At 35.0% G+C, this 25,515-nt stretch overlaps 1 protein-coding gene across 1 annotated transcript in view; it reads right to left on the bottom strand.

Moving 5' to 3' along the window:
- Window positions 1-25,515, bottom strand: part of PLCZ1 (phospholipase C zeta 1) — a 38,274-nt gene that overhangs the window by 10,290 nt on the left and 2,469 nt on the right. Inside the window, exons 2-8 of the mRNA XM_016197476.2 lie at window positions 19,407-19,638; window positions 15,092-15,293; window positions 12,785-12,929; window positions 8,427-8,576; window positions 5,591-5,830; window positions 4,182-4,329; window positions 571-687 (exon numbers count right to left, since the gene is read on the bottom strand). Of these exons, the coding sequence (XP_016052962.2) occupies window positions 571-687; window positions 4,182-4,329; window positions 5,591-5,830; window positions 8,427-8,576; window positions 12,785-12,929; window positions 15,092-15,293; window positions 19,407-19,638 (1,234 nt within the window). The remainder of the gene's footprint in view (window positions 1-570; window positions 688-4,181; window positions 4,330-5,590; window positions 5,831-8,426; window positions 8,577-12,784; window positions 12,930-15,091; window positions 15,294-19,406; window positions 19,639-25,515) is intronic.

Below are 25,515 nucleotides of genomic sequence, written 5' to 3'. Positions count from 1 at the left end.
CTGGTAGATAGCCACTATATGCAGTACCACCCTCCACCCCCCACACCCCACCACCACCATCCTTCTCTCCCCCTCTCTGCAAACCTACAGGCCTTGCCACATCCAGGAGCAGGAGGGTTAACACCTGGCACTTTCTGACTGGTTAGTGCCAGTGCTATTTGGAACAGGGAGAGTCGGTAAGGGCAAATAACAAAGGTGTACAATCTCATTCACTTTTCAACTATGAATGTAAAAGTTGGTATAAAGTATAAAAGGTAGAAGTTACTTAATTTGAAAAGGCCCTTTCAAGCAAAGGACTTGATCTTCAGTCTCCTCTTACACCAATTTTGGTTTCCTTTCTCCCTGCCTACACTTCCCATGCTAATTCTTTATGATTTTTTTTCCATGACCCCAACATGTTTAGAAATAACTCCAACTCTTGAAACCATTGATTCATCACTAGTGCCTGACTGCAAAACACCCAGGGCCAAAAAAATCTTTGAAAGAAGCTCTTTTCAAGAATCCTTCATTAATTTACAAACCTCATTTTATCTTATCTTTGCAACAAACTCAATATGCTGTGTAACATACCCATTTGACAACCTATATTCCAAAATTCTTGAGGATTAAAATTAGAAGAGTCTGCTCTTGTTGCTTTGGGATATATTCTGGTAATGAAGTCCTTGGTGTGAAGAATAAAATCATGGGCTAAAAAATGAATTATTGAAACAGTGAAAATTCTCAAATTAAATAAACTACTTTGTGTATATATTATATAATTCTACCATAATTTCAACAATTTCTATATGTATTGTCTTGGAAAAAATATTTGCAATTCACACAAATCAAAATAAACCCATGCCTTTATGTTTGACAGTGTAATTCACTATTATTGAGAAAGTAATAATAATTTATTATACATACAATTTTATGCACTCTAATCATTCACTTGTGAAAAAATGATTAGATAACATATTTGGAGGAATTTTTATATTCAAATTAATTTTACTTTGACATAAGGATGTACAAAATTTCAAAATAAAATGCATTCATTTTTAAAAATAAAAGTAGTATCATTCCACATTTTGCCTTTCTTTGGTTTTCATATTAGGACAGAATCGCATATAAGTTATATAAAGCTATGCGATGCTATACAAATTAACCCAATTGAATATTTAATAGATTCTCAGGGTTGAGAGAGACCATAAAGTTATCCAATTCAGCTGCCAGCACCAACCATCACCACATCTTCCCCCCAAATTCATTCAATTTCTATTTGCATCCTTTCATTGAAAGAGAACTTGCTATCTCCCAATACTTCTGGTTATTTCATATATTTTTCTTACTGAGATAAGGTCTATAGTTGTAGTGTACACATGCACACATACACAGTCTGAGTTTATATATAACATGTTTTTATAAGTTTCTATTTTTATTTTATGACACTTTGTTTTTTTATTTAAATCAGTTTTTAATTTTTCACTTATAGTTGACATACAATATTATATTAGTTTCAGGTGTATACCACAATGATTGGACATTATATAACTTACTAAGTGATCATTCCAATTAATTTTGTACCCATCTGGCACCATACATAGTTATTAGAATATTATTGACTATATTCCTCATGCTGTACTTTACATCCCCATGGCCTTTCTGTAATAACCAATTTGTACTTCTTCATCCCTTCATCTTTATATATTCTATTTAAATCATTTGAGATTCAAAACTAATTTATACCCTTTATCATTGGACACCCCTTCAAATTTTTTAACAAAAATTTTATGTCTCTCCAAGGTATCTATACTTTCACTAGGCAGACCTGTTCTCACAACCATTCTGCTCGTACAGCGACCAGGCGTGGGATAAGCGGTTAATGCCGATGGCCCGCTATATTTGCTAGTCAAACTAGAACGGAATCATTGCCACCCTCATTCTGAATATTATTCTTTAGGAAGCATAGTATTATCAAGAAAAAAATTAGTTACTGAAGTTAACATGAATTACAGTTAACTTCATCAGCTCTCATTTTTAGAAGTTATACACTCCTTGAGACAAAACTGTATTTTGAAGCTACTCATTTATAAATGCATCATGTGTATCCTAGTATCATGATCCCTTATACAGTCCTCAACTAGGTGTTTATCTTTAGGTAAAACATACACTCTTCTGGCCTTAATTTTTCCTATCTACAAAGTGATAAGCATGAAGAATCACTAAGAACTCTCAACATAATATGATTTTGTTATTTCTGTGATTAACCTTTAGAAATTAAAACATGCTATGTTATTACAAATGCAATTCATGTTAATTTTAAGTAAACGAGAAAATCAAATTAAAAAAATAAGAAATAAAACCACATATAATCTCATCACTCAATTAATAACCACTGATAACATCTTGGTATAAATCTTTCCATTCTTTTGTTATATGTACATGCTTATTTTTAATTGAATCATATTGTTTATTCCCTTTTATGAACTTCATTTTTTACTTAAAATAACATGAAAATTATTTCACTTCAATAATATTCACCTATCACATTATTTTTAATGACTAAAAATATTTATATATATGAAAATTTCTGTTTCTTATTTTTCCTTATTATAAACTTAATGTTTAATATGTTTTTAACAATGATGAACATCCTTGCAGTACACCTTTGCCCATATCACTATTTACTATTGACTTTGAGTTCAAGAAAAATACTCTATGCTTTTTTCAAAGAAATAGTGATCCTACATTTTATAACTCTGCTCAGAATCACCGAGTCCCTTTTCAGGGTTTAAGTTTAATACAATGAGAACAAGAGAATTATTATTACTTTTGCTGCACCCAAAGGTCTTGTCCCCATGAACAACAACAGAAACCATTCAATAGTTTGAAAGGACAGGAACTAATAAAGCAGATCATTCAAATTCAAACTCTGTTGACAAGACTTTACAGTGAAAAATATATTTTATATCACAGCCCAACACATACACAATTATAAATTATAAATAAAATAATACTTATTCTTACTGCATACAAAATACTCTATTCCATTCCATTCCATTACATTATTTTAACTGTGGTCCATCCCTACTGAAGTGATTTTTTTCCCCCCAATCTTTTTAAAAACAAAAAGGCCCTAAAATATCCAGGGTCTCTCTAATAAGTAGTTTAAGGAGATGAGCTAAAATATACCTCCAAATCTTTGGGTACCGATGGCCAGCCTAATGAAGTTAACCAACAAATATATCAAAATTCACATTTCCAAACAGCCAACAGCCTTTCTCAAGTCAGCTGCAGGTGCTGATTTTCATGCCATGGTGTTTTTACACAAGATGATAGATAGCAATTGCTCAGAAGGACTTGGAGAGTGACCTGAATGTTGAGTTAATGACCCATGTTTTTTAAGTTGAGGTTATCCCACCATATAAGTCTGAGAAGAGGGTAGGGTCTGCTTCCCATTCTCTTTCCCAGGTTTTGTTGCCTCTTGGGCTCTACCAAACAGAATAACCCACCTCAGATTTAGAATCATAACACATAAAAGAAGATGCAAAGACAAATATCCCTCTACAGGTGTGCTTCAGCAGTGCACACCCTGCACAGCCACCTGGTAGTCTGGCCTGGTGCCATTTCCTCCCACTCCTTCACCTCAGACAAACAGCCTCCAGGTCTACTTAGCTCTTCCTCTTAGATGCTTTCTGAGTCCACAGACTTCACCCTGATTCCACTCTCACTGCCATAAGCCTTCATCATCTCCTCCCTGCAGGCAGCCGCACCTTTATGCTGCTATCAGAGGCATCTTTCAGAAACACACGAAGGATCATATAACTCCTGAGATTTCAATCTTCTCCTGCTCACCTTTGATTTCAGGACAAAGTTCAGGTTACTTGTAACTTGCTCTGCCTTCCTGTGCAGCCTTGTCACTCTCTGCTCTCCCATATAAACTACTCACCACAGCCCCACCCACCAAAGTGTCCACACTAGACATTCTCAATCAAAATTTCATGATTTAAAGGAGTTGATTATTAGTTGAGTTCTGTGAAATAAAACATAATGTACTTGAGGCATATAACCTTTTTTTAAATTATGTTAAATACATTGAAATTTTATGAGAACATACTTTTTATAAATACCATTGACCCATCTTGACATCTTAGCAGTGACTATAATGTTTAAACATTTCATCTGTTTGAATCATAAGAATTTACCTCTCAACTTGGAAAGTTTTCGAGCTCTTGACTCCCCAATAGAATTACTTTCATTAAATTTTTGATTCTGTCTTGAATAGCGAAAGTTTCTGAACTTCTCAGCTTTAGTATAAATGACAAGATCAGATAGGGCCACAGCCACTTTTACCTTTGTGGTGTAAAAATAAAGCAGTAATTTCACATTTTTGCACTAATAATTTGAATTTTTTTCAACAAAGAAAATATGCTTTCAAATCAATGATTTTGGTCTTTTCCTAAGATTCTCTCTTCAAAAGCTATTTTAATTAGGTCAATGGGATTATTTTTTGTGACAGTATTTAATGTTAATATGAAAGAGCTCAAACCTAAAATCCTAATTAATGTCACAAGTATTGAGGATGGCAATTACTATTTTCTTTTTCCCCAAAGACTTGCTTATTCTCATGAATTTACAAATTTAGGAATTTTAGTCTTGAGTACGTCATATGTCCAGGATGATCTAGCATTTTGGAGTAACTTCCATTGTATAGTGTGCACTGGCTCTTTTACAGCCCTGCATCTAAATCCTTCTGTTGGCCTCTTCCCAAGTTTTGCTTTGGGAAAATAATTCTTGCTCATATTAAATCTATGTGCTTAAGTATTGATAATATAAACTGGGCCTGACTAATCAAAGCTTTGCCTTCCTGTAGCAAGAGTAATTGGTTCAGGGATGTGCATATAACTGGGTCATAGCCAATGTACAAGAAGAATTTGCTTGGTCAGCTGAGAGATACATAGGCCTCCCTCTGGATTTGAACCTGAAAGCATATACAGCTCTGCAAATTCTTGCATCAATATAGAGAAAGTGAAGTTAAGTTGGAGAAAAAATAAAGTTCTGTGGACTTTGCTTGAGAAACAATGCCAAGTCATTCTTGAAAATAGAACCCCTTTCCCTAAACTTTTCATTTATGTGAGCCAATTAATTAACTGGGCCAAAAAATTAATTACTTTTACTTAAACCAGACAAATTAGTTTTGTGTTACTTGCAAGCTGATATAGCTTCTTGTGTCATGATATTTGTATACTTATAATCCTATATTTTATAAATAGTGATTTCCTTATCTCTCACAGTATGATCTCCTTGAGGGCAGAGACATTGTGTTGTTTGTATCTTTTGTACGCTGCACAATGCCTAGAGTATAAGAATACATAACACTTGTCACTATAGAGAAAAAGTATAAAAACAAACAGGAAGAGAGATAACCTTTAAAAATTTTTTTTCTTGCTGATTTTTTCCAAAACAATTTTAAATGATAGACTAAAGTTTCTATAAGGAGAAAAAAGAAAAAAAAGATTTTTCACTCCAAAAAAAAAAAGTTTACTTCTCCACCAATAAGAAAATAAGACAACTTTTCAGTGACTTGGAAGATTTGCTCAAATCATGACCTCACCTTCTTTTTCTTGAAAAGTGGTAATCCAACCACACTTTTTTTTGACTCCAGTTCATTTCCTGGAGTGTCTTGCAAAGTGACCAGTGATTCCGAATCTTTCTCCTCGTCTTCGTCTTGCTCTGTCTCTTCATATTCTTCATATTCCTCTACCTGGCCACGCTTATCGAAGCCTTTCCTTGCGTGGGTTTCTATTAAGGTTCCTATTTTCTTGTTTCTAATTAATATTTTGAATTTTAATGCCTACAGAAACAATTTAAAAGACAGGCACAAGTACACGTTACAGGTATGCTTGCATCTGTAATAGTCATTTAAAAGTCTTTCATCATATTTCCAATTAGCTCACAGAAGTAAGATATGTAAGAGCTCCATCTTTCCCATACCTCCGTAAATACCCTAAAAGACGCCAGCGATGTTGTGGTATTGACCAAAATCCACCAAAAAAATAAGCCCGTTATGATTGGGACTTGCTGTAGCTTCACTTCTTTTACATTCCATAAATTTCTACTATTTGAAAAATTTGAAATGCATGAGTGTGTGTTACAAAAGTTAGAATGTTACAACTTCTGGTAGTAAATGCTTCAGGTCATCACTAATTTATCCAACAATAAAAAGTATTCAAAGAGATCAGGTAAATAAAAATGTCTAGTGTAGTGTCTGGCATCCAGTATAAACTAAATTTAAATTAAAGATGTGTGAATTGTTCTTCATATTTCAACTGTATTGCCTACAGGCATCGTCAACTTAATATTTCCTACCCATCAAAACTAGCAGCATGACAAAATTCATCATCAGGGTCATTCATTCTAAATCCAAAGCCTTCTGATTCCCATCTTTTACTTAGTTATTTCTGCCATTTTAAAATATTTATTAAATAACAAATATATGTATTAAGTGTCTGTATGTGGTATGCAATGCTGCTGAAATCTGGTCTATGAAGTTCTTCACGGAGCTGTGACTAACCCTTCCCTTTGTCATCCTCAGGTACCCGTTCAAATTATTCCATCATCTCGAGCCTTCTCTCTTTTACCATGGCCCTTACATTACTCTCTAAAACAGAGTTTATCAAAGTGTATTCTGCAACTACATGTATCAAAAGCATCACTTGGGATGCTTGTTAGAGGAAGAGATTCCTGCCCTGGCCAGTGTGGCTGAGTTGGTTGAGCATCAGTCCCATTACTGAGAGGTCGCCTAGTCAACTCCTGGTCAGAGCACATGCCTGGATTGTGGGCTCAGTCTCCAGTAGGGAGAGTGCAACAGGCAGCCAATCTATGTTTCTCTCTCCCTCTCTCTTCTTCTCTCTAAAATCAATAGAAAACATTTTTTTTTAAAGATTCCTGGTACCTACTTCAAAATTAGAGAATCATAATCCTGAGATGTGGGACTGGCATCATGCCTGTTTGACAAGTCCCCAGGAAATTTTTCTGTACACTGAAGACTGAGTGTAGTTTGAGAAAATGACTTTGTCTCTAATTCCTCATTTACTCATTGGAAAGCATTTCCTTACTTTAGTATGGGAGCAAAAACTTTAATGAAAACTATATATTCAAATGCTAAAAATAGATTTATAAATAATAGGAGGAGAGATTCTATTCTTAGAAAGCCAAAATTATTCTAATTTACTGAATCAGATCATGATTCTTAGATTAAATATTTCATGATGTTTCCAGCACTTTGCACAAGTTATTTAATGTTTATTTTCTGTCACAATTGAACAAATCTAGTCTGTGAGCATTCTTAGGAGTTGAAAGTTTTCCCATATGTTCAATTTATTTTGTCCGCCTCAGTTCTATCATGAGCCCTATACTTCTTGTCACTACTGTCAAAACACTTTCATCTTTAAATTTTTCACTCAACTAAATAAAATAAGAAAAAATATAAAGGGTAATATTCAAATATTATAAAAAATACTGCTCTGCACCAAAATGACAACATATCAAAATTGAACTATTTGTTGTTAGACAATGCTATCATGTAAAAAAAAAAAAAAAAAAAAAGTTCATTTATCATGTGGTAAAAATTGGGGCCAGCAGAGGAAACTAAGAAGGCAGGGCCAGGGAAGATTGAGGAAAGCCCCAAGAATGTGATGTTATAGAAGAAAGTGTTTTAAGGAAAGGAAAGAGGCATCCACAGTATTGAACACTGTTGAAGAAACAAGTCAGATAAAGACTGACATAGGTCCGTTAGAATTTACCAGTAGGAAAGTCTTTGATAAACAAAATGAGATATTCACTATGGTGCAGGTGGAAAAGGAAGCCTGACTAGGTTGGTTGTGAGGAGGTGAGGAAGAGGAAACTTGGGTTGAAACAGAGAACAATAAAATACAGAGAAAATTGGAGAGCAAACTGATCCTGAGGGTAGGGTGAAGGTCCTTTTTTTAAACCAAATACTTGAGTATGCTCAGCTGAGAATGGAAAAGGGCCCATAGAGATAGCTAAATTGAAAAAAGCAGATTAAAATAAGGGGAACCTGCTACCCAGGTGCTGAGGTTTTGGCCTGGACTCTACTTACAGATCTTTGCCTCTTTCTTAGTCTTTTGCCTATAAACCACCAAATTCCTGTGGCCTAATATTAATCGACTTGAAATTTTGAACTCATGGGGTATGACACAAAATTTAAAATGTGGGCTTTAACATATATCTCTATATATTCTCTTCAAAATATACTCACCTAAATGTTCATAGAAACATTTTCTAAGCAACACACTGCAAAGATATACCTCTATAAATAATCAATTCTAAGCATTTTCACTGATCTCCAGCACAGTTTCATGAGCCAATATAATAGTGACATACTTTTTCTTTCATTCTTAACCTGAGCTTCTCAGATAAAATGTTACCTCTGGTGAAGGTAGTTTGTCTGGAAAATCATTAAGCGTATCAGAAAGCAAGGTTTCTCCCAAAATAGCCTGCAGATTGTCTGCCATCACTTCTTGTTGGGAAGGGGAGCAGTGATTTTCTAAAGAGAGCACCACTGGGTAGTCAGATGTCTAAAAAATTAACCATTACTACAGTTATTTATCAGAACTCCTCAGTAACTTTAATGCAATTAATAGAAGCACATGATCTATTTTAATACTTTTAATGTTCAGTACCTTTGCAAAATAATTATTTTTTTAAACTGAAAGTACTTTTGAGCTTGGCAAAACATGGAACACTAAATTCATATAAAAAGGAAAAGTATTACTATTTGCACTAGAAGTATAGGAAACAACTGAAGCATCTAACAGTGAGTACCTGTTTAAATAAATTATGGCATGTTCACCTAAAGGAATGATATAGTTCAGTTAAGAAGGACGTACAGCTATATATATATTGCTATAGAAATTTGTCTACAGTATAGTCTTCTGAAGAACAATAAGTTGCCAAAGAATAATTGTTTACATTTTTATTTTTCAAAGTACATATGTATGTGTTTATTTAGATATTTTTAAATGTGAGGAAAAAACTTTAACACTGATAAGGAAAATGTTAATTTTCTACCTTTTCAAATTCTAAAATCAAAACTCATTGCTTTAGAATTAAAAACAAAGATAAAGATATTTCTAGTTTTTAATAATACAAAAGATATATTAAATAAGGGTGACTCTACAATGACATTTTCTGCCCTTTCACACCACTGTAAATTTGAAATTTGCCACAAAATAGAGAACAACACTCATTTTGGTTTTTTGTTGTTGTTGTTGTTATTGTTTTAAATACATCTTTATTGATTTCAGAGAGAGAAAGGGGCGGGGGGAGAGAGAGACAGAAAGACCAATGATGAGAGGGTCATCACTGATCAGCTGCCTCCTGCAAGCCCCCGACTGGGGATCAAGCCCACAACCCGGGCAGGTGCCCTGACAGGGAATCAAACTGTGATCTCCTGGATCCTCAACTGCTGAGCCACGCCTGGGCAGGCCAACACACATTTTTGGATCTTATTCAAAATTATTTTGTTTCCATCAAGACAAAAATTTACCAACTTACAACCAAGCCACGGAATTACAGGGTCTGCTGCATTATCCCAGATATTTAAATAGGAGATATATTATACCTCTTTAATGTATGAGTATCTTAGTTTCTTATGGCTGCTGTAACAAATTACTACAAACTTGATTGCTTGAAACAATAGAAATTTGTTCTCTCACAATTCTGGAGGCCAAAAATTTTTAATCCTGTTCTCTGGCTAAAAAAATTGCTTCAAAGTATCAATAGGCTCTAAGGCAAATCTGTTCTTTGTCTCTTTCAGCTTCTGGTATTGCCAACATTCCTTGGCTTGTGGCCATATCACTCCAATCTCTGCCCCTCATCTTCACATTGCCTCCTCCCCTGTGTGTTTGAAATCTTCCTCTGTGTCCCTCTTGTAAGGATACATATGATGGCATTTAGGGCCCACACATAACCTAGGATAAAAAAATCTCCTCATCTCAATTTATTTAGCTTCATCACATTAGCAAAGACCCCTTTTTAAAAATAAAGTGACATTTACAGGTTCCAAGAATGAGAACCTAAGTTCTTCAGGGGCCCATATTCAGCCTGCTATAGTATACATTCTCATATGTGCCCATATACCCACATATAGAGAGACTTAGTCTAATATTAAGAGAACATGTAAAACTTTTCCCAAAAATAAAAAGTGATTTTGAGACTAGGCAAAGTGATTATCTAGCAGTTGGATTTCTAGATTAGGCCCTGACTTCACTCACTGGGGAGAGCTCTCTATTTTTTTTTTTTTTTTTTTTTTTTTGGCTTCTGTGTTGGTCCTTGGCTCCAGCCTCCAGAAAGATCTTCTTTTCTTTTCTCCTTCTTGGCCACATCTAAGGTAGGTGTTGAGGAGTTTGGAGTTTGCTTTCCTTGGAGCTCACTTTCTGATTCGGGGTTGTTTTAATGCTCATTTGAGAGTCTGACTTGTGTTTTGTTTTGGTTTTGACAATATAATTATCCTAAAAATGTAGCTTTCTTATATATTTGCTTCTAGTAAGTTACATGTGCCAGTGCATACACTCAAAGTTCTTTCCTAATTATAGTTACCAAGTCTATTTTATTTCATTGCTATCTCTTTCCCAAATTAACAGTAGAAAGTTCAACCTTCAATCTAACCTTTGCTACAAAACTGAGTCACCCTGTTCAATTGAGAAAACTCATTAAGTCTTTCTTGCACAAAGGCTTTCTTTCATTTTGTCTCTTTCTCTTGAAAATCTTAGAAGCTACAGGAGTTTTAAATTTTAAAATTGTCTCTATTTCCTTTTATTTCCTTGGTTACCCACCCTGGATGAAGTGAGAGAGTTTGCTATACGAATATTTGGGAAAAGTATTTCAGATTAAGGGTTCATATGCAAGTTCAAAGACTTTGAGATGGGTCTGAAAAAGAGTAAGGGGCCAGAATAGACAAGCGAACAAGGGAGAAAGGAGAAAAGATTAGGGAGGTAAAAGAAAACAGGGAATGTAGGGTGTGGGGAGTGACCCGAAAGTGATCTGTAGCTCTTATTTTGAGTGGGACCGAAAGTTTTGAGAAGGGGAATGGCATGATCTGATTTACCAAAAAGTCCCTCTGGCTGATACGTTGAGACGAAACGCAGGGGAGGAGAAAGAGAGGCGGGGACATTGGTTAAGAGGATGCTGCCATATCCGTGTGAGAGGGGATGATGGCTGACCAGGACAGTGACAGTGAGAATGGGAGGAAGGGATGAAAGTCAGTATGTATTTTGAAAGTAGAGCCAAGAGGACTTGCTAAAGAACTTATTGAGAGGTTGGAGAGAGGGAGGAGTGGGTTAAAGTTGACAGCACTGATTTATTTTAGGCTTGAACACATAGAAGCTGCCACTCAGTGAACTTGAGAAGACCATGGGAAGAGTAGGACTGGCAGAAAGAGGAATGTCTGGAGCCCAATTCTAAACACGTTATATTACATACGCCTATTAAATATGCAAGTAGAATGTCTGTTGTTGTCTATATTGGTGTAGAGTTCAAGCGGCAACTTTGGATAAAGATAAACTTAGAATCATTAGAAGTTTATGTGTATGAGAACCAATGCCATACATAAATGTTTTAAATTAACAATTTTTTTATATTTTATATATTGTGAATATTTAGTATTTTAACTCTATTTCTAAAAAATATTAGAGCAATTTATTTACATTTGTGATTTTAAGTTATGTTTATGTTTACAGATAATGGACTAACCTATTTAGAACTTTATCAAATTGATGTTTAATTTATTAGATATGCATTAATTTATTAGATATACATTAATTATTCATCAAGACTATATTAAATCTTCAATTTTACTACAATTGAAAGTACGTAAGAAAGAAATCAAATATACTAAGTTAACAAAACAATTTAAAATATCTAAAGGTACTTAATTAGCCAAGTTTATAAATGAGAACAAGTATTATTCAAAATTGAGTGATTGTTAAAACCTGCCCAATTTATAGACTAGGATTTATAAGCTGACTTTAGAAGCTCCAGAAAGAACTAGATCTTTGAATATGTAGCTTTGATAATTGAATAGTAATTTTAAAATCCAAAATTAACTTCTAAACATTTTTGCTGTATAAATAGCTGCTACCATGGTCATTAAAAAGTGTCAACAATTGCCCTGGCCTGTGTGACTCAGTTGGTTGTGTGTCATTCCGTGCACTGAAAGGCTGCCAGTTTGATTCCTGGTCAGGGTACATGCCCAGGTTGTGGGATCCATCCCTGGTAGGGGACCTGCAGGAGGCAGCCTATCGATCTCACATCAATGTTTCTCTCTCTCTCCCTTTCCCTTCTAAAAATCAATTTTAAAAATGTCAACAATTAGAATAATACATTTGACACTTTTTATTTTTGTGTCTTAAAAGTAAAATAGTTAAATATTGGTAAAATATTTACTATTATATAAAACTACTATTATATAGATCAGTATTTCTCAATTTTTTTTACGATACATTAAGAAATATATTTCATGTTATGATGAAATAAACACATACATTATATATACATATATAATATAATTAAACAAAAAGTTCCATGAAACATGTACCTTACTTGCTAAGATTAACTTTGATAAATCTATCATTAACTACATAGCACATGAATTTCACCACCTACTAATGGATTATAACCCACAATTTGAAAAATCACTTATCTAAACTAAGGCCAAGAATCATAGGATTTTGAAACACATAAATTATATTATGTTTAAGTATAATTTAATAAGATACGCACGTACTATGAATGCATATTTGTGTATTGCTTGGATAACAGTTTTAAACAGCAGTTTGCTAGTGAGTGTATAACCATGGTACACGACAGGTTCGTTCTGTGACCCATCCCAGCAATCAATTTCCAGACAACGGCATCCTTTCACGAGGGCACTAGCAAAATTTAAACAAAATAAGCTGTCATTCCTGGATCATTAAAAATGTCAAAATATTCCAAAGAGGTTTTGTAATTTTGCAATAAATTCATAAATGAATCCATATTAAAGACAAGTTGTTGTGTTGAACTGAACACACTTTGCTTCTTATTTTCTGTGAGTGTGGCCTGACGTGGATCTAGTATGCACCAACCACAGTTCCAACACCGCCAAGAGGATACAATGACCAGGACTATGAACTCTGAATTCTGCAATTTCTACCTACTACTTATGCTTTAAGTTCTATAAGTCTCACAGAAAATGTTTAATATCCAGCTTACTATCAATAAATATTTACTGTTTATATTAGAAAAAAATGAGAACTATAGGGATGTAAGAAGAAAATGGAAGGCAGATAGAAGTGAGCTCCTAAACACAGTCTTGGAAGAAAGATGAATTAAAAGAGGCTGATTTGAAACACTAGGATCTTAGAATTGATACTCATGTACCAGAGAGAAGGTCAAAAAAGGCCCCCTGCCATACATGGATTTTTTTCCATAGAAAACCGAGTTAGCACATGTTTTCCAAAATGAATATTAATTTAGCTCAGTCTCTAAGCCAGTGGTTCTCAGTCAGGACAATTTTTCCTTCTAGGAAACGTTTGGCAACATGTGGAGACATTTTTGGTTATCATAACTGGGGATGGGTGAGAGGTTTGTAACTGGCATCTAGTGGGTAGAGGCCAGAAATGCTGGTACACAAAGAATTATCTGACATAAAATGTGAAGAATTTGAGAAACCCTGCCCTTAGACATAAAAACCTGGAGAAGAGAGTGTGGTCCCAGCACAAAGTAACTGATGTAGAATCAGTAATTCTTTCAAACAGAAACACAGAAATACCAAATAAACCATATACAAAAATATCCTTTTTTAGATGTAGTACTTCTTTGGGGATCATTTCAGTCAACTTTTTAAGGAGACGACTCAAGCAGTATTTAGGTAGGAGTGTAGCTGAGAAAAGATCAAGCAATTATGACACTGAAGTCAAGGTGCTGAATTCAAGAAAAAGAGAAAAAAGGGACCTTATGTTCCCTAGGGAATAATATAGCTGAAAGATGGAAGGGACCTGAGGAGGTAGGGCACTCAAGGGGAAGAGAATGAATGAATTGTATCTATATTGGAGTCCTCACTAAAACAATACAAAGCTAACTGGTTAATAAATTCTTTTTTGAGGTTTTTTGGGGGGGTTGTTTTTTAAAACCATTTTGTCTTACTTTTCAAGTGCACACTGCTTTATTCAGGAATGTAGAGATGCACTATAATGTAAATTTTCAGAGTATTTTAGTCCACTTGTCCCAGGGTTGGAGGAATGCACCTAGAACCCTCTTCTAAGGAAATCTTGTGTTGGCATTTCCATGGGTGAATGAGGTAGCCACCAAATTTTAGATACATGCCCTAAAATGGGCTATATTTGTAGAAATCAAACTGAATATATTTCTCAGCTTGTGTATTTATTTATGTATTTAGATTTTTAAATTGTAGAACAATCACTATATATTTGTAAAGTTTGTTAATTGCCATGAAAGAATTTTTGCTTTACTCTCCTCTCAGTTGATTGTCTTGCCCTATTTATCAATACAGAATATCAGTTATCTGGGGCACTAACAGAGAATAATCAGAATAATCTTGAGCTCTCTGTTTGGAAAACAAAAGACAAAAATCTACCAAAAACTCAGTTGTGGAAGACTGGATAAAGAAGTTGCGGGACATGTACACAATGGAACACTACTCAGCCATAAGAAAGAATGAAATACTGCCATTTGCAACAACATGGATGGACCTTGAGAATATTATGCTAAGTGAAATAAGTCAGTCAGAAAAAGCTAAGAACCATACTATTTCACTCATATGTGGGATATAAAACTAAAACTTGTGGGCACAAACAGTAGTGTGGTTATTGCCAGAGGGCAGGGGGTGGGGGGTGAAGGGGGGTCTTAATATAAGGTGACAGGAAAAGATATGACTTTGGGTGGTGGGCACACAGAGCAATATACAAATCTTGTAACATAGAAATCCACACCTGAAACCTATATGTTCATATTAACCACTGTCACCCTAATAAATTTAACTTTTTAAAAAGGAAGAAAAAAATGTAATAAATTTAGAAATCAAATTAAATACCTTACATATCCCCAAACGTCACTTGGTCCCACTAATTGGTCAGATACCAAGTATGTATTATGTGAACTTGAAATAAAATAATCATTTAATGGATGATGCATATCTTGATAAACCTTTTTATATTCATTGTTAAATAGTAGACACTCAGATGAACACAGGTATCTTGCAAAACCTTCAAATGACATCTGCTTTGCTTGCTTAACTATAAAAAAATAAGTAAAAAGGTATAGTAATATCATTAGCAGTATAAAAATTATATCTCACTTTAAAACTTACTCAGTAATAGAGCATGTCTCTAAAATATTCATTTAGAATTAACATTAATACTATTTTTAATTTGTCTTTGGACACAAATTTTTCTAATCAACACCCTTAATTCTTCTGTATCAAAATTCAAGTAAAGAATGTATTATTTAATTATCTCTGATTTTTTAATGTTTTTGAAAACATACACAAGTACAAATATCATAGATCAAGGAATTTCCACAAGCTAAACATCTAGGTAACCAGCACCCCAGGTCAAAGATCAGAACATTACAGCACTTCAAAAGCCTGCTTCCCGCTAACATTCAATCTCCCTCCCCCCACCAACCCATCTAAGGGCAGTCAATGGTCTGGCTTCTAATAGCATATGCTACTTTTCACTTGTTTTTGTGCTTTATACGAATGATCTCATACAGTTTGTATTTTTGTGACTTGCTTATTTTGCTCAACATTGTTTCTAAGATTTATTCTTGCAGTTGCATAGTTAGAAATTGTTTGTTCCCATACTGTATAATATTCCATTGAGTGAGTACAAAACAATTTATCAACTCTATTTTTGATGAGCATTTAGATAATTCCCAGTTTGGGGCTATTACAAAGACTGTTGCTATAAACAGTTTGGTACAAATATGGACACATTTCTTTTGGGTTCATGCTTAAATGGAATTGTTGGGTCATTTATACATTACCGTCTTTAGTAAATTATCTTTAAACTTTTATACACAGAATAGTCTATACAAAATTATCTATTTAAGCAGAACACTGGCTCTGGAATCAGCTTGGGTTAAATCCATTTACTTGTTAGATAATGAGCCTGTTAGTTGGAACCACTCCCTATGTTTGGAATGATGGTAATAATAGTACTTATCCCATACATTAGCTCTAAGTTAGTAGCTGTTGTTTTTTGTTGTTGATAATACAGTTCATCTCAAAATAAGAGCTGGTGGGAGTGTTCATTTTAGACTAGAGAGTGATCCTTAGCAAAGAATTTCATTTCCAGGAATTTATGCTATAGAAATAGAGATTCAAACAAAGATCATCGTGCAAGGATGCTCACATTAGTAGCATTTATAAAAGCTCAATAAGAGGAGGAAACAAATTAAAGCTCAAAATATTATACAATGTTAAGCAGCCTTTAAAAATAATGTATCAGAAGAAATATATAGTGATATAAGTAAATGTTTATATCAAAACAGTGAAAACCCCAGCATTCAAAAATACTATTACAATTTTGGTTTAAAAAAATAAAAGTTAGATGGAAATGCATAGACTATTTGTAGGCATGCAAGCTTTCTATGTCAAAGCCATGCAAATTTATAGGAATATGTGTGGCAAATGCATCATTACTATGTATTGTAATAGTAATGATTTGCATAAAGTGATTCTTTTTTCTCAGTGCAATTAGCAATGATTGGCTTATAGCCCTTTTGAACTATTAAATAATTAAGTAAAGTTCTTTGCTAATAGGATAGAAAACAAGCTCATTTTGTGCCCTTAAAAACTACTAGATTAAGATGAAAATTACTCTCATGGATTTTTAAAAACCTCATTTGGTACGTGCCACATACCTATATGGAGTGAGATTGAGGAGCTTGGCAGCTTTGGGACTCTAAGCTCATAATTAAAATTGTCCTTAATAAGTCTCCAAAGTGATCAATAAGCATGTAAATGAAATGCAAAGACTTAGCTGTATACGAAAGTGTATGAGGCAGAGGAAATTTCAAAAGATGAAGTGGATGAACAGTGTAATATTATAGTTAAAATGCAGACACAATTCCAAGATGCCACTGCCTCCCTCCCATTATAGCACTGTGTCTTTTACCACCTGCAGGTAACAGTGCCAAAGTATTTCTTTTTGAATATTTACTAAAACAGTTCTACTGAAAGTGCTTATCAGTGAATTGGCTGTTTCTACTCATCACTGATATAAAGAGCTTGAGCCAGAGCATAAATCAATTCACTACTTCCTGAGAAAGTCTTGGCTATTAAAAAAAGAAGTCAGCTGAATTCATCAGATGTGCTTAGTGATGTAGATGTTTTACATTCTGGTGCAAATTATCTTGTTGCAAACCTGAAAAAGTTGTAATGGTGATCTGACCAAACTCTTGCTGGCACTGCCATTAGTCCTCCTATGCTGAAAACCCTCCAGTCTTTAGGCAGGACTGAGTCACAAAGCCAAAATCTTAATTATGGCCAACATGCTTTGATCCTGCCTCTCTCTCCAAACTCATCTCACCCTCATTCTCCAAGTTCCACCCACACCGGCCTCTTGTTCCTTGAATTCTCCTACTCAGGTCCAACATTTTTCTTCCCTCAACTCAGGCACTTCTATTTTGTCACATGACTAGTTATTTCTCATCATGTAGGGCTCAACTCAAATATCATATCCTCATAGAGGACTTTCTTAGACACTCAACCTAAATTAGGCCTCCTGGGTTGTTTATTGTCTCTGAATTTCTCTGTTTTATTTTTTATTTTTCAGAGTACATAGCATTCTCTGAAATTATCCTTTTTAAAAAAAAAAAAAAAAGTCTTTATTGATTTCAGAGAGAGGAAGGGAGAGGGAAAAAGAGATATAAACATGAATGATGAGAGAGTCATTGATCCACTGCCTCCTGCATGCCCCCAACTAGGGATCGAGCCACAACCCGGGCATGTGCCCTGACTGGGAATCGAACCCCGATCTCCTGGATCCTAGGTCGATGTTCAACCACTGAGCCATGCCCAGCTGGGCTGAACTTATCCTTTTATATGTCTAATTCTTTTATTGTCAAAATTCCTCCAACCCCCTTCAGGAATATAATAAGATCTAGTTTGCCTTGTTTTCCACTGTATTTCCATTCCCTAAAAACATACTTGGTTGCCACAAGTAAATATTTGAATAAATTATGAATGTGTGACTCAATGAAGCAGTAAGTTTGCTTTGGTCAAACCCCTATTATATGTTAAACTTTGGTAGCTATAAATTAACTTTCAAAGGCAGAATTTGGATTTTCATACCTCCTTTGTTAAATAGATTTTTTAGCTACCAATTAATTTCTGTAGGATTAAACACCATGCTTTAACTTAATTGCTACTTGGGCAATTATATAAATATTTTATTATATTGTGTCTTCATTATTTTATTTAAAAATGAGCATAACTAAAAATTTTGAATTTTTTTATCCACTAAAAGATGAAACAAAGATAAAAAATTGTATGACAGGTCTTCAGCCTAAGTCAGCAATTTTCAACCTTTTTCATCTCATGGCACACATAAACTAATTACTAAAATTCTGCAACACACCAAAAAATATATTATTTTTGCCGATCTGACAAAAAATAGTATAATTTTGATTCATTCACACCAGAAGGCTATTGTGTTGGCTGTTGTCATTTTTATTTGACAATCTAGAGGAAAAGAGGTCAGCGCCCCTGGCTAAAGTCAGGTATTGCATGTTTTAAAAATTCTTGCAGCACACTGGTTCAGAATCGCTGGTCTAAGGGGTCATTTAATTTAAACTAGATGACTATATTCAAAACTGAAGAAAGCAAAATTTTGAATATGTGTATGAAATATCATAGTCAATTATATGTAGAGACAGTGGAGAAATTAGTGATTTTGTAATATGTTATCTCTTTCCTGGAATTGTTTTCATTTAGCCAATTTAATATTCATATATATTTTCAATAATATAATGTATAAAAATTGAAGACTACCTGTACCTGGGTTTTTCTATTATTGAATATTTAGACACTTTCTGCTATTAAAGTACATGGAACAGAATCCTCAACTTGTTTTTTATCCCTAAGCTTATATATGAACACTTGGCAGATATACAAAAGCAGTTCAAAGGAGCTAGACAATGAAAAGGGGGGAAAAAGCCATGTTATTCAATGTAGCTTTCTAAAAGATATATATACATTCTATAAAGTACAAAAACAAAAATACCAATATATGATATTATCCAGAAGAAATATGACCCATCCAAAAATTGGAATTGGATAACTGTAGTTCATAAAAAGTACTTTGAATGTAAATATTTGATAAAATTTTGAAATATAAGCATACCTTCTTCGATAGGCTCATATTTTTCAATGATCTCAGAAGCAATACTTTTATTCGTGTTAAACATATACTGCTCTTGTGTCAAAAAGTTGGTCAGCTCTTTTTCAAAAAGAAATTTCCGGTTTTCAGAATACGCGTTGAAAATCTCAAGAATTTCTTCTCTGTGTGCAATAATTCGATAAATTGATCTGAATTCTTCTATGGTGATTCTTCCCTGCTTCAGCCTGTCATTATCCTACTGAAAAAAAAATGACTAGTGGGCTCACATTGTGAATATAAAAAATACAAAAACCGAATAAATTAGAATATTTGTGTAACGTATATAGCAACTTATACTTGAAAGAAGATGAATCTTACATTGGATTATCTCAGATAAACTATATAAAACTGCAGGAAGTGATGTCAAAGTTGGGAAAAGGCTAGTGGATCACCACCACTTAAAACCTAGTGGCCACAGTGGGAGTGGAAGAAAGTTTGGGAAAAGACGAGTACTGTAGTTTGTCTTTGAAATACACATTTCCTTTTTCTATTCCACTCTATGTCAGTGCCTTCTTAAAACCATGCTAGACAGTATGTAATCCCATGCTGCCAAATATGCAGCCTGCATTGTAAATGTCAGAGCAAACCAGAGGCATGCAAGATCACTGTAAACTAGGGAAGTGGCAGGAATTAGGCAGTGCCTTAAGGAAGTAGAATCTGCATATGATAAAGGATTTGGGACAGTGACAAACAAGGTAGCTTCCAATAAGAAAAAGTGGATTCACCTGGCTGTTCTGGAAATTTCATGTTTGAACTTTTCGAGATTAGAGAAGCAATTGGGTCCAGTTATCAAAAGCTACAGAAACACTGTGAGCTTCTGAGTAAGAAAATGACTAGCAAAAGCAGAAGTTTAGTAGTATTATTTGTGCATTACTAATTGGAAGAGATGGAGAATTGCATCTAAGGGAACAGAGAGGATATAATCCAAGCGGGAGGTGGAAACTAAAGAACAGGTAGGTGTCAGTGAAAATATGAAGGAAGAAGTCAGAAGGTCGCAAACATTAAAATTTTAGACACATAAGGCAGAGAAGTCAGAAATGTCTAGAGTTGGGGGGAGTTAGAATAACTAGTAGAATTATGGTATCACAAATTAAAACCTGAGGCCCAGGAGTGCACCATAGAAGGATATTTAATTTCAAAAGGGGTTATGCCTTTGTATTTTAACTTCCCCATTACATTGTAAACAGCCTGAATGCAAGGAGCATGTGCTGAAGGGCCACTGTGTTTTGGTGAAAGCTGACAATTGGTAGACAAAATGGAGCTAACGTGTTCATAGCTCCAAAGCATGTGGGATTTTTGGATGCATGAATTAAACTCTCTGAGCTTCATAGTCTTCATCTGCAAAATAGGGATAGATAGTGCTACCTATGTCATCCAGTTGCTGTGCAGGTTGCAGATGTACAAGATGTGGCAGGTCTAGATTTTGATGTATTGTTATGTCTTATCTATGTCTGTTTCCCTCACCTCATCTACCCTAGTGTCTCATCTTTTGAGAATTTTGCCTATACAGTGAACCCCTAGGGTACAATAGGGGACAAACATGCTGGAAATGATTTCTTCGTTTCATAACAAAATGTTCAATGGTTATTACCAGAGAGTTTGATATGAGGAATCCAAGAAGTAGTCTGAGCTGGAAATAAAATATGAAGTTTTGCAGAGAAAGGTAAGTTTCATTTTAAACATTAAAGTTCAATCCATGCAGAGACAGCCAATAGACACTTGATTGGGATGGAAAGGGGAGATTGGTGTGTTACAGGAGAAAACACAACAGCAAGGATTTGGGAGTCAGACATACCCAGACATGAGTTCCCACAGTTATATGAAATATGAACAGATTACATCAATATCTTTATCCTCAATATCTTCTGTATGAAAAGAGGCAAATAATAACTTCCTTGGATATTTGTTAAAATAAAGTGCAAAAACCTAATATAGTGCCTAGAATATGGCATATGGTGAACAAATTTTATCACATATATGGCTTTGTTATTCATGATAGAAAACTTAACATTTTGTTCCCATCAAAGTAATAATTGAAGCAAATTGAAAGTCAATAGGTGGTGCACAGGAGGCTCTGGAACTCACCTCCTCCCACAGACACACCAAATCTACAGCTGGATATGGTACAGTTTTCTCTAAAAGAAATCCAGAAACTAGTTGAGCAAATTCTACACATGGTGTGAATGAAAAAAAAACCCGCATCAAAAGGGTAGGAGAGGTTGAGAGACAATCTCTCCATCATCCCCAACCCCAGCAAGGTGACATAGGATGGCACTCACAACTCCCACTTTCTCCGAGGAGTGAAGGCTTTGGATGCAGTATCTAGTGCCCCAACTTTTAAGATTCCCGCGTGAGAGACAGGCCCCCAATACACGTAGGTCTGAAAGCCAACTGGGGTTTGCATCCACAAGACCCACAAGGCCACAGTAAACAGTGCTTCCTGGCTCACGAGTACTAGTGGCTATCCCCCCAAGACTCAGCACAGAGGCAGGAAACTGAAGCACCTAGTTTTCCCTGCAAGAGGCCTATTTGGACATCTTAAAAGCTATAGCCAGAAAGTCATGCTTCTAATCTAATACACAACTGGGGGCCAACTGAAATCCTCCCCAGAGGTGCGGGAGGCCAGCGGCTGCCATCATCATGCCTTCTCTCTGCTTCACTTCAGATCATCAGTGTCTACCTGAAAGAAGCTGGGCAGAGAGCTGGCACCCTGGCTTTTGCAGCTGCTACTGAGGGGGTGAACTCCTTGGATGCCTGGCTCTGGCAGCCAGTGGGGCTTGCATTGGCAGGTCCTACAGGACTACAGCAAACAAGGAAATAATTCTTGACTGGCTTTTCCCCCAGGGCTCAACACAGCCAGCCAGAGTGAGAGGCACCCAATTCCCAGTCTACCTCTGAGGGAGGCCAGGTTTAACCCAACAAGTTTAACACAATTGCAGTTCTCCAGAGACTTTGTGTTGTCCCTCTGCTCTGCTCTGCTCTGGATTGGAGGTATCCCACGGGAGGGAGCTTGTGCACACATGCTGTTGCCCAGAGCACACATCCCTTGATAGCCTGGCTCTGGTGGACAATGGGGCTTGTGTTCAAGGGTTAAGCAGAACTGTAGCAAGTGAAGAGAAAGTCCATGGATGGCTGTTCCCCTTGGCCTCAGAGAAAAGAGACTGAACAGAGGCCCGCAACCATTCCCCAGTCCTTCCCTGAAAGAGATCTATTTTCATACGTTGCCTGAGGATCCAGCTTCAGATTAGCCTGCTTCTAGGTGCTGAGATCATCCCTTTGGCACACCCTCAAGGACTAGGAGCCACTAAGAATAAAGTAGGCTTCTTGGAAAATCACAAAGGTTGAGAAAAATTAGAGCTAAGGCCTAGCTGAACAACGAGGTTTATCTATTACATGAGACAGGTTCTTTAAGACTGGCAGAGGTGGATGCTCTATCTAAGGCACAGAAACTAACACAGGGAGTAAAAGAAAATGAAGGAAAATAAGAGTATGTTCCAAACAAAATAACAAGATAAAACCTTACAGACTTCAATGAAACAGAGATAAGTGATTTATCTGTCAAAGAGTTCAAATAATGGTCATAAACATAATGGAGTTTCCTCAAAAAATTTTTAAAAAACCAGCAATTCCACTTCTTGGTATTTATCCAAAGGGAATAAAATCACTGTCTTGAAAAGCTTTCTGCACCCCCATGTTTATTGCAGCAATATTTAAAATACTCAAGATATGGAAACAACTGAAGTGTCTATCAAGAGATAGAATAGATGAAGAAAATGTGATATGTATTTCATCCATAAAAAGGAAGAAAATTCTGTAATTTATGACATGATGGATGGACCTTGAGGGCATCATGTAATGTGAAATAAGTCAGAAAGGAAAAAGCAAACACTGTATAATCTCCTTTATATGTGGATCTAAAAAAATCAAACTTGTAGACGGAGAGAACAGATTGGTGGTTACAGGAAACAGAGTGAAGGAGGGCAGTTGAAGGTGATCAAAAAGTATAAACTTCCAGTTTTGAGATAAATAAGTTCTGTAGAACTTATTTAGCCTGGTGACTAAAGTCAACAATAGTGTATAATATGTTTAAAAGTAGCTAAGAAAGTAATCTTAAAAGTTCTCATCACCAGAAAAAAAATTGTAACTATGTGAGGTGATGGATGTTTACTAAACTTACTTTGGTGATTATTTAACAATATATACATATATCAAATCATTATGTTGTACACCTAAAACTAGTACAATGTTATATGTCAATTATAGCACAATAAAACTGGGGAGGGGGATAAAAAATCAGTAAGATTGCTCAGGAAGAGTTGTAAAGTAAAAACAAAGAAAATTAAGGACTTAATTTTAAGAGGAGAGCAGAAGACATGATGGCAGGACAGGTGAGAAGGAAAGATCAGAAATTTTAAGCAAAAACTAGGTGACAGGGATGTCACAGAAGTCAGAATAGGGAGAAGTTTAAGAAAAGAGGGATGAATAAAATGCACAGAGAGACCTCATCATTAGATTTAGCATTTTAGAAATAAAGAGGTTTCCAAAATAGGTGTGAAGGTAAATTTTATTTTAATAGATCATTGAAGAAGTGGAGAAAAAAATGTAAAGGATTCTTTTGTTTTTCTATGAAAAGACACAATATTTAAAGGAGGATTTGGTGCTACATATTTTTCATATAAGATTAAAAATGGAGCTTGGTTGAACTGTGGTAGGAAATCATAAACTTGAAGTGGAACCAGACAAAAATATAAGTGGCTGAATCGATCCAAGTTACAGATTTGTAGGGCCAAGGCAGCAGAGGAATACTCTACCTTGTCTCTGCCTTCCATTGCCCAATCCGTTCCATAGTGCTGCCACATATATCCTCAAGTATGCACTATTCCCCTACTCAAATATTTCAATGGCTACCTGTTGCCTACAAAAGTAAATCCAAGTTCCAAGGCCTACCATTCAGGATTTCTTATCTGTCCAGAACTGGTATTTGTAGCTATTTCTCACCACTCCCCTTCATGTATCCTATACTCACATCATGTCTGAATGCCTTTTATTCCCCAAGTACTTCTCGTACTGCACTCCATACATACTGCTTCTCACTCTTCAGTGTCCAAGAAGAAGGCCACCTCCACCATGGCATCTCTTATAAAAGCCCAAGTTAGAGTCTCTGTCTTCTCAGATTCCCTGTTAGTATTACCTATGAGATTTATTATAATCTCCTTATAAAACAGTAATTTCTGCCTTTCTTTTCCTCCTCATGAAAGAGAGAACACTTTATTCATTTTTTACAGTTTCTAAGTTTCTAAATGAGTGGCATGTACCTACTATAGATTTAGGAATGGTTGTTAACTGCTTAGAGAATTTGAAGAATTAAGGTAAGTCCTATAATAATACAAATTCTTGAAATTAAGAGGATACTATTTTCTACTCAGCCAACAATTAAGGGTATAATCTAAGATTGGTTATATGCATTGAAATGATACATATTTCTTATAAAATACTTTACATGCTACAAATTAAAGATAATGATAAAAGCAAGAAAGCTTTTTTTAAATAAAAGGATTTTTAAAAATTTAGAGAATTGCTGCTCAAGCCATGACTCAATAATTAACTTTGTAAAAAAGAAGTTTAAAATATTTTGCTAGGGTCATAGAATTATATACCGCATGGGCAAAAGCAGGTTTACAGTTGTGAGTATGTGAAACACAGAGTTTATTCTTGTATTATTATTTACTTACTAATTATTGTATCATTTATTTGTATTATTTGTCTTACTATTATTATCATTATTATTTCATTATCTTACTTATAATTTATCTTTTCGGTAATGATGGCTGGTAATTTAACCTACTTTTACCCACCACTCTATATTTTTTACTCTAATTTTAAATTAAACATTTATATTGTAAAGAAATAAAGTCGTGTCCTAACTGATATCAGCTTCTTAGGAAATCAATAAATGTAATTCAACTGTTTATATTTTTTTTAATAATCATGATAGACCTACCTTCAACTAATTTACTGAGTGCCTACTTTTTGCCAAGCTCACTGCTAGGTACATTCACAAATAATATCTTAT

Source organism: Miniopterus natalensis, chromosome 2 (assembly GCF_054644295.1).
Source record: "Miniopterus natalensis isolate mMinNat1 chromosome 2, mMinNat1.hap1, whole genome shotgun sequence".
Classification (NCBI taxonomy): Eukaryota; Metazoa; Chordata; class Mammalia; order Chiroptera; family Miniopteridae; genus Miniopterus; species Miniopterus natalensis.
The sequence above is the reverse complement of the archived record's forward strand: the minus strand, read 5'-3'. Positions and strand labels throughout refer to the sequence as shown.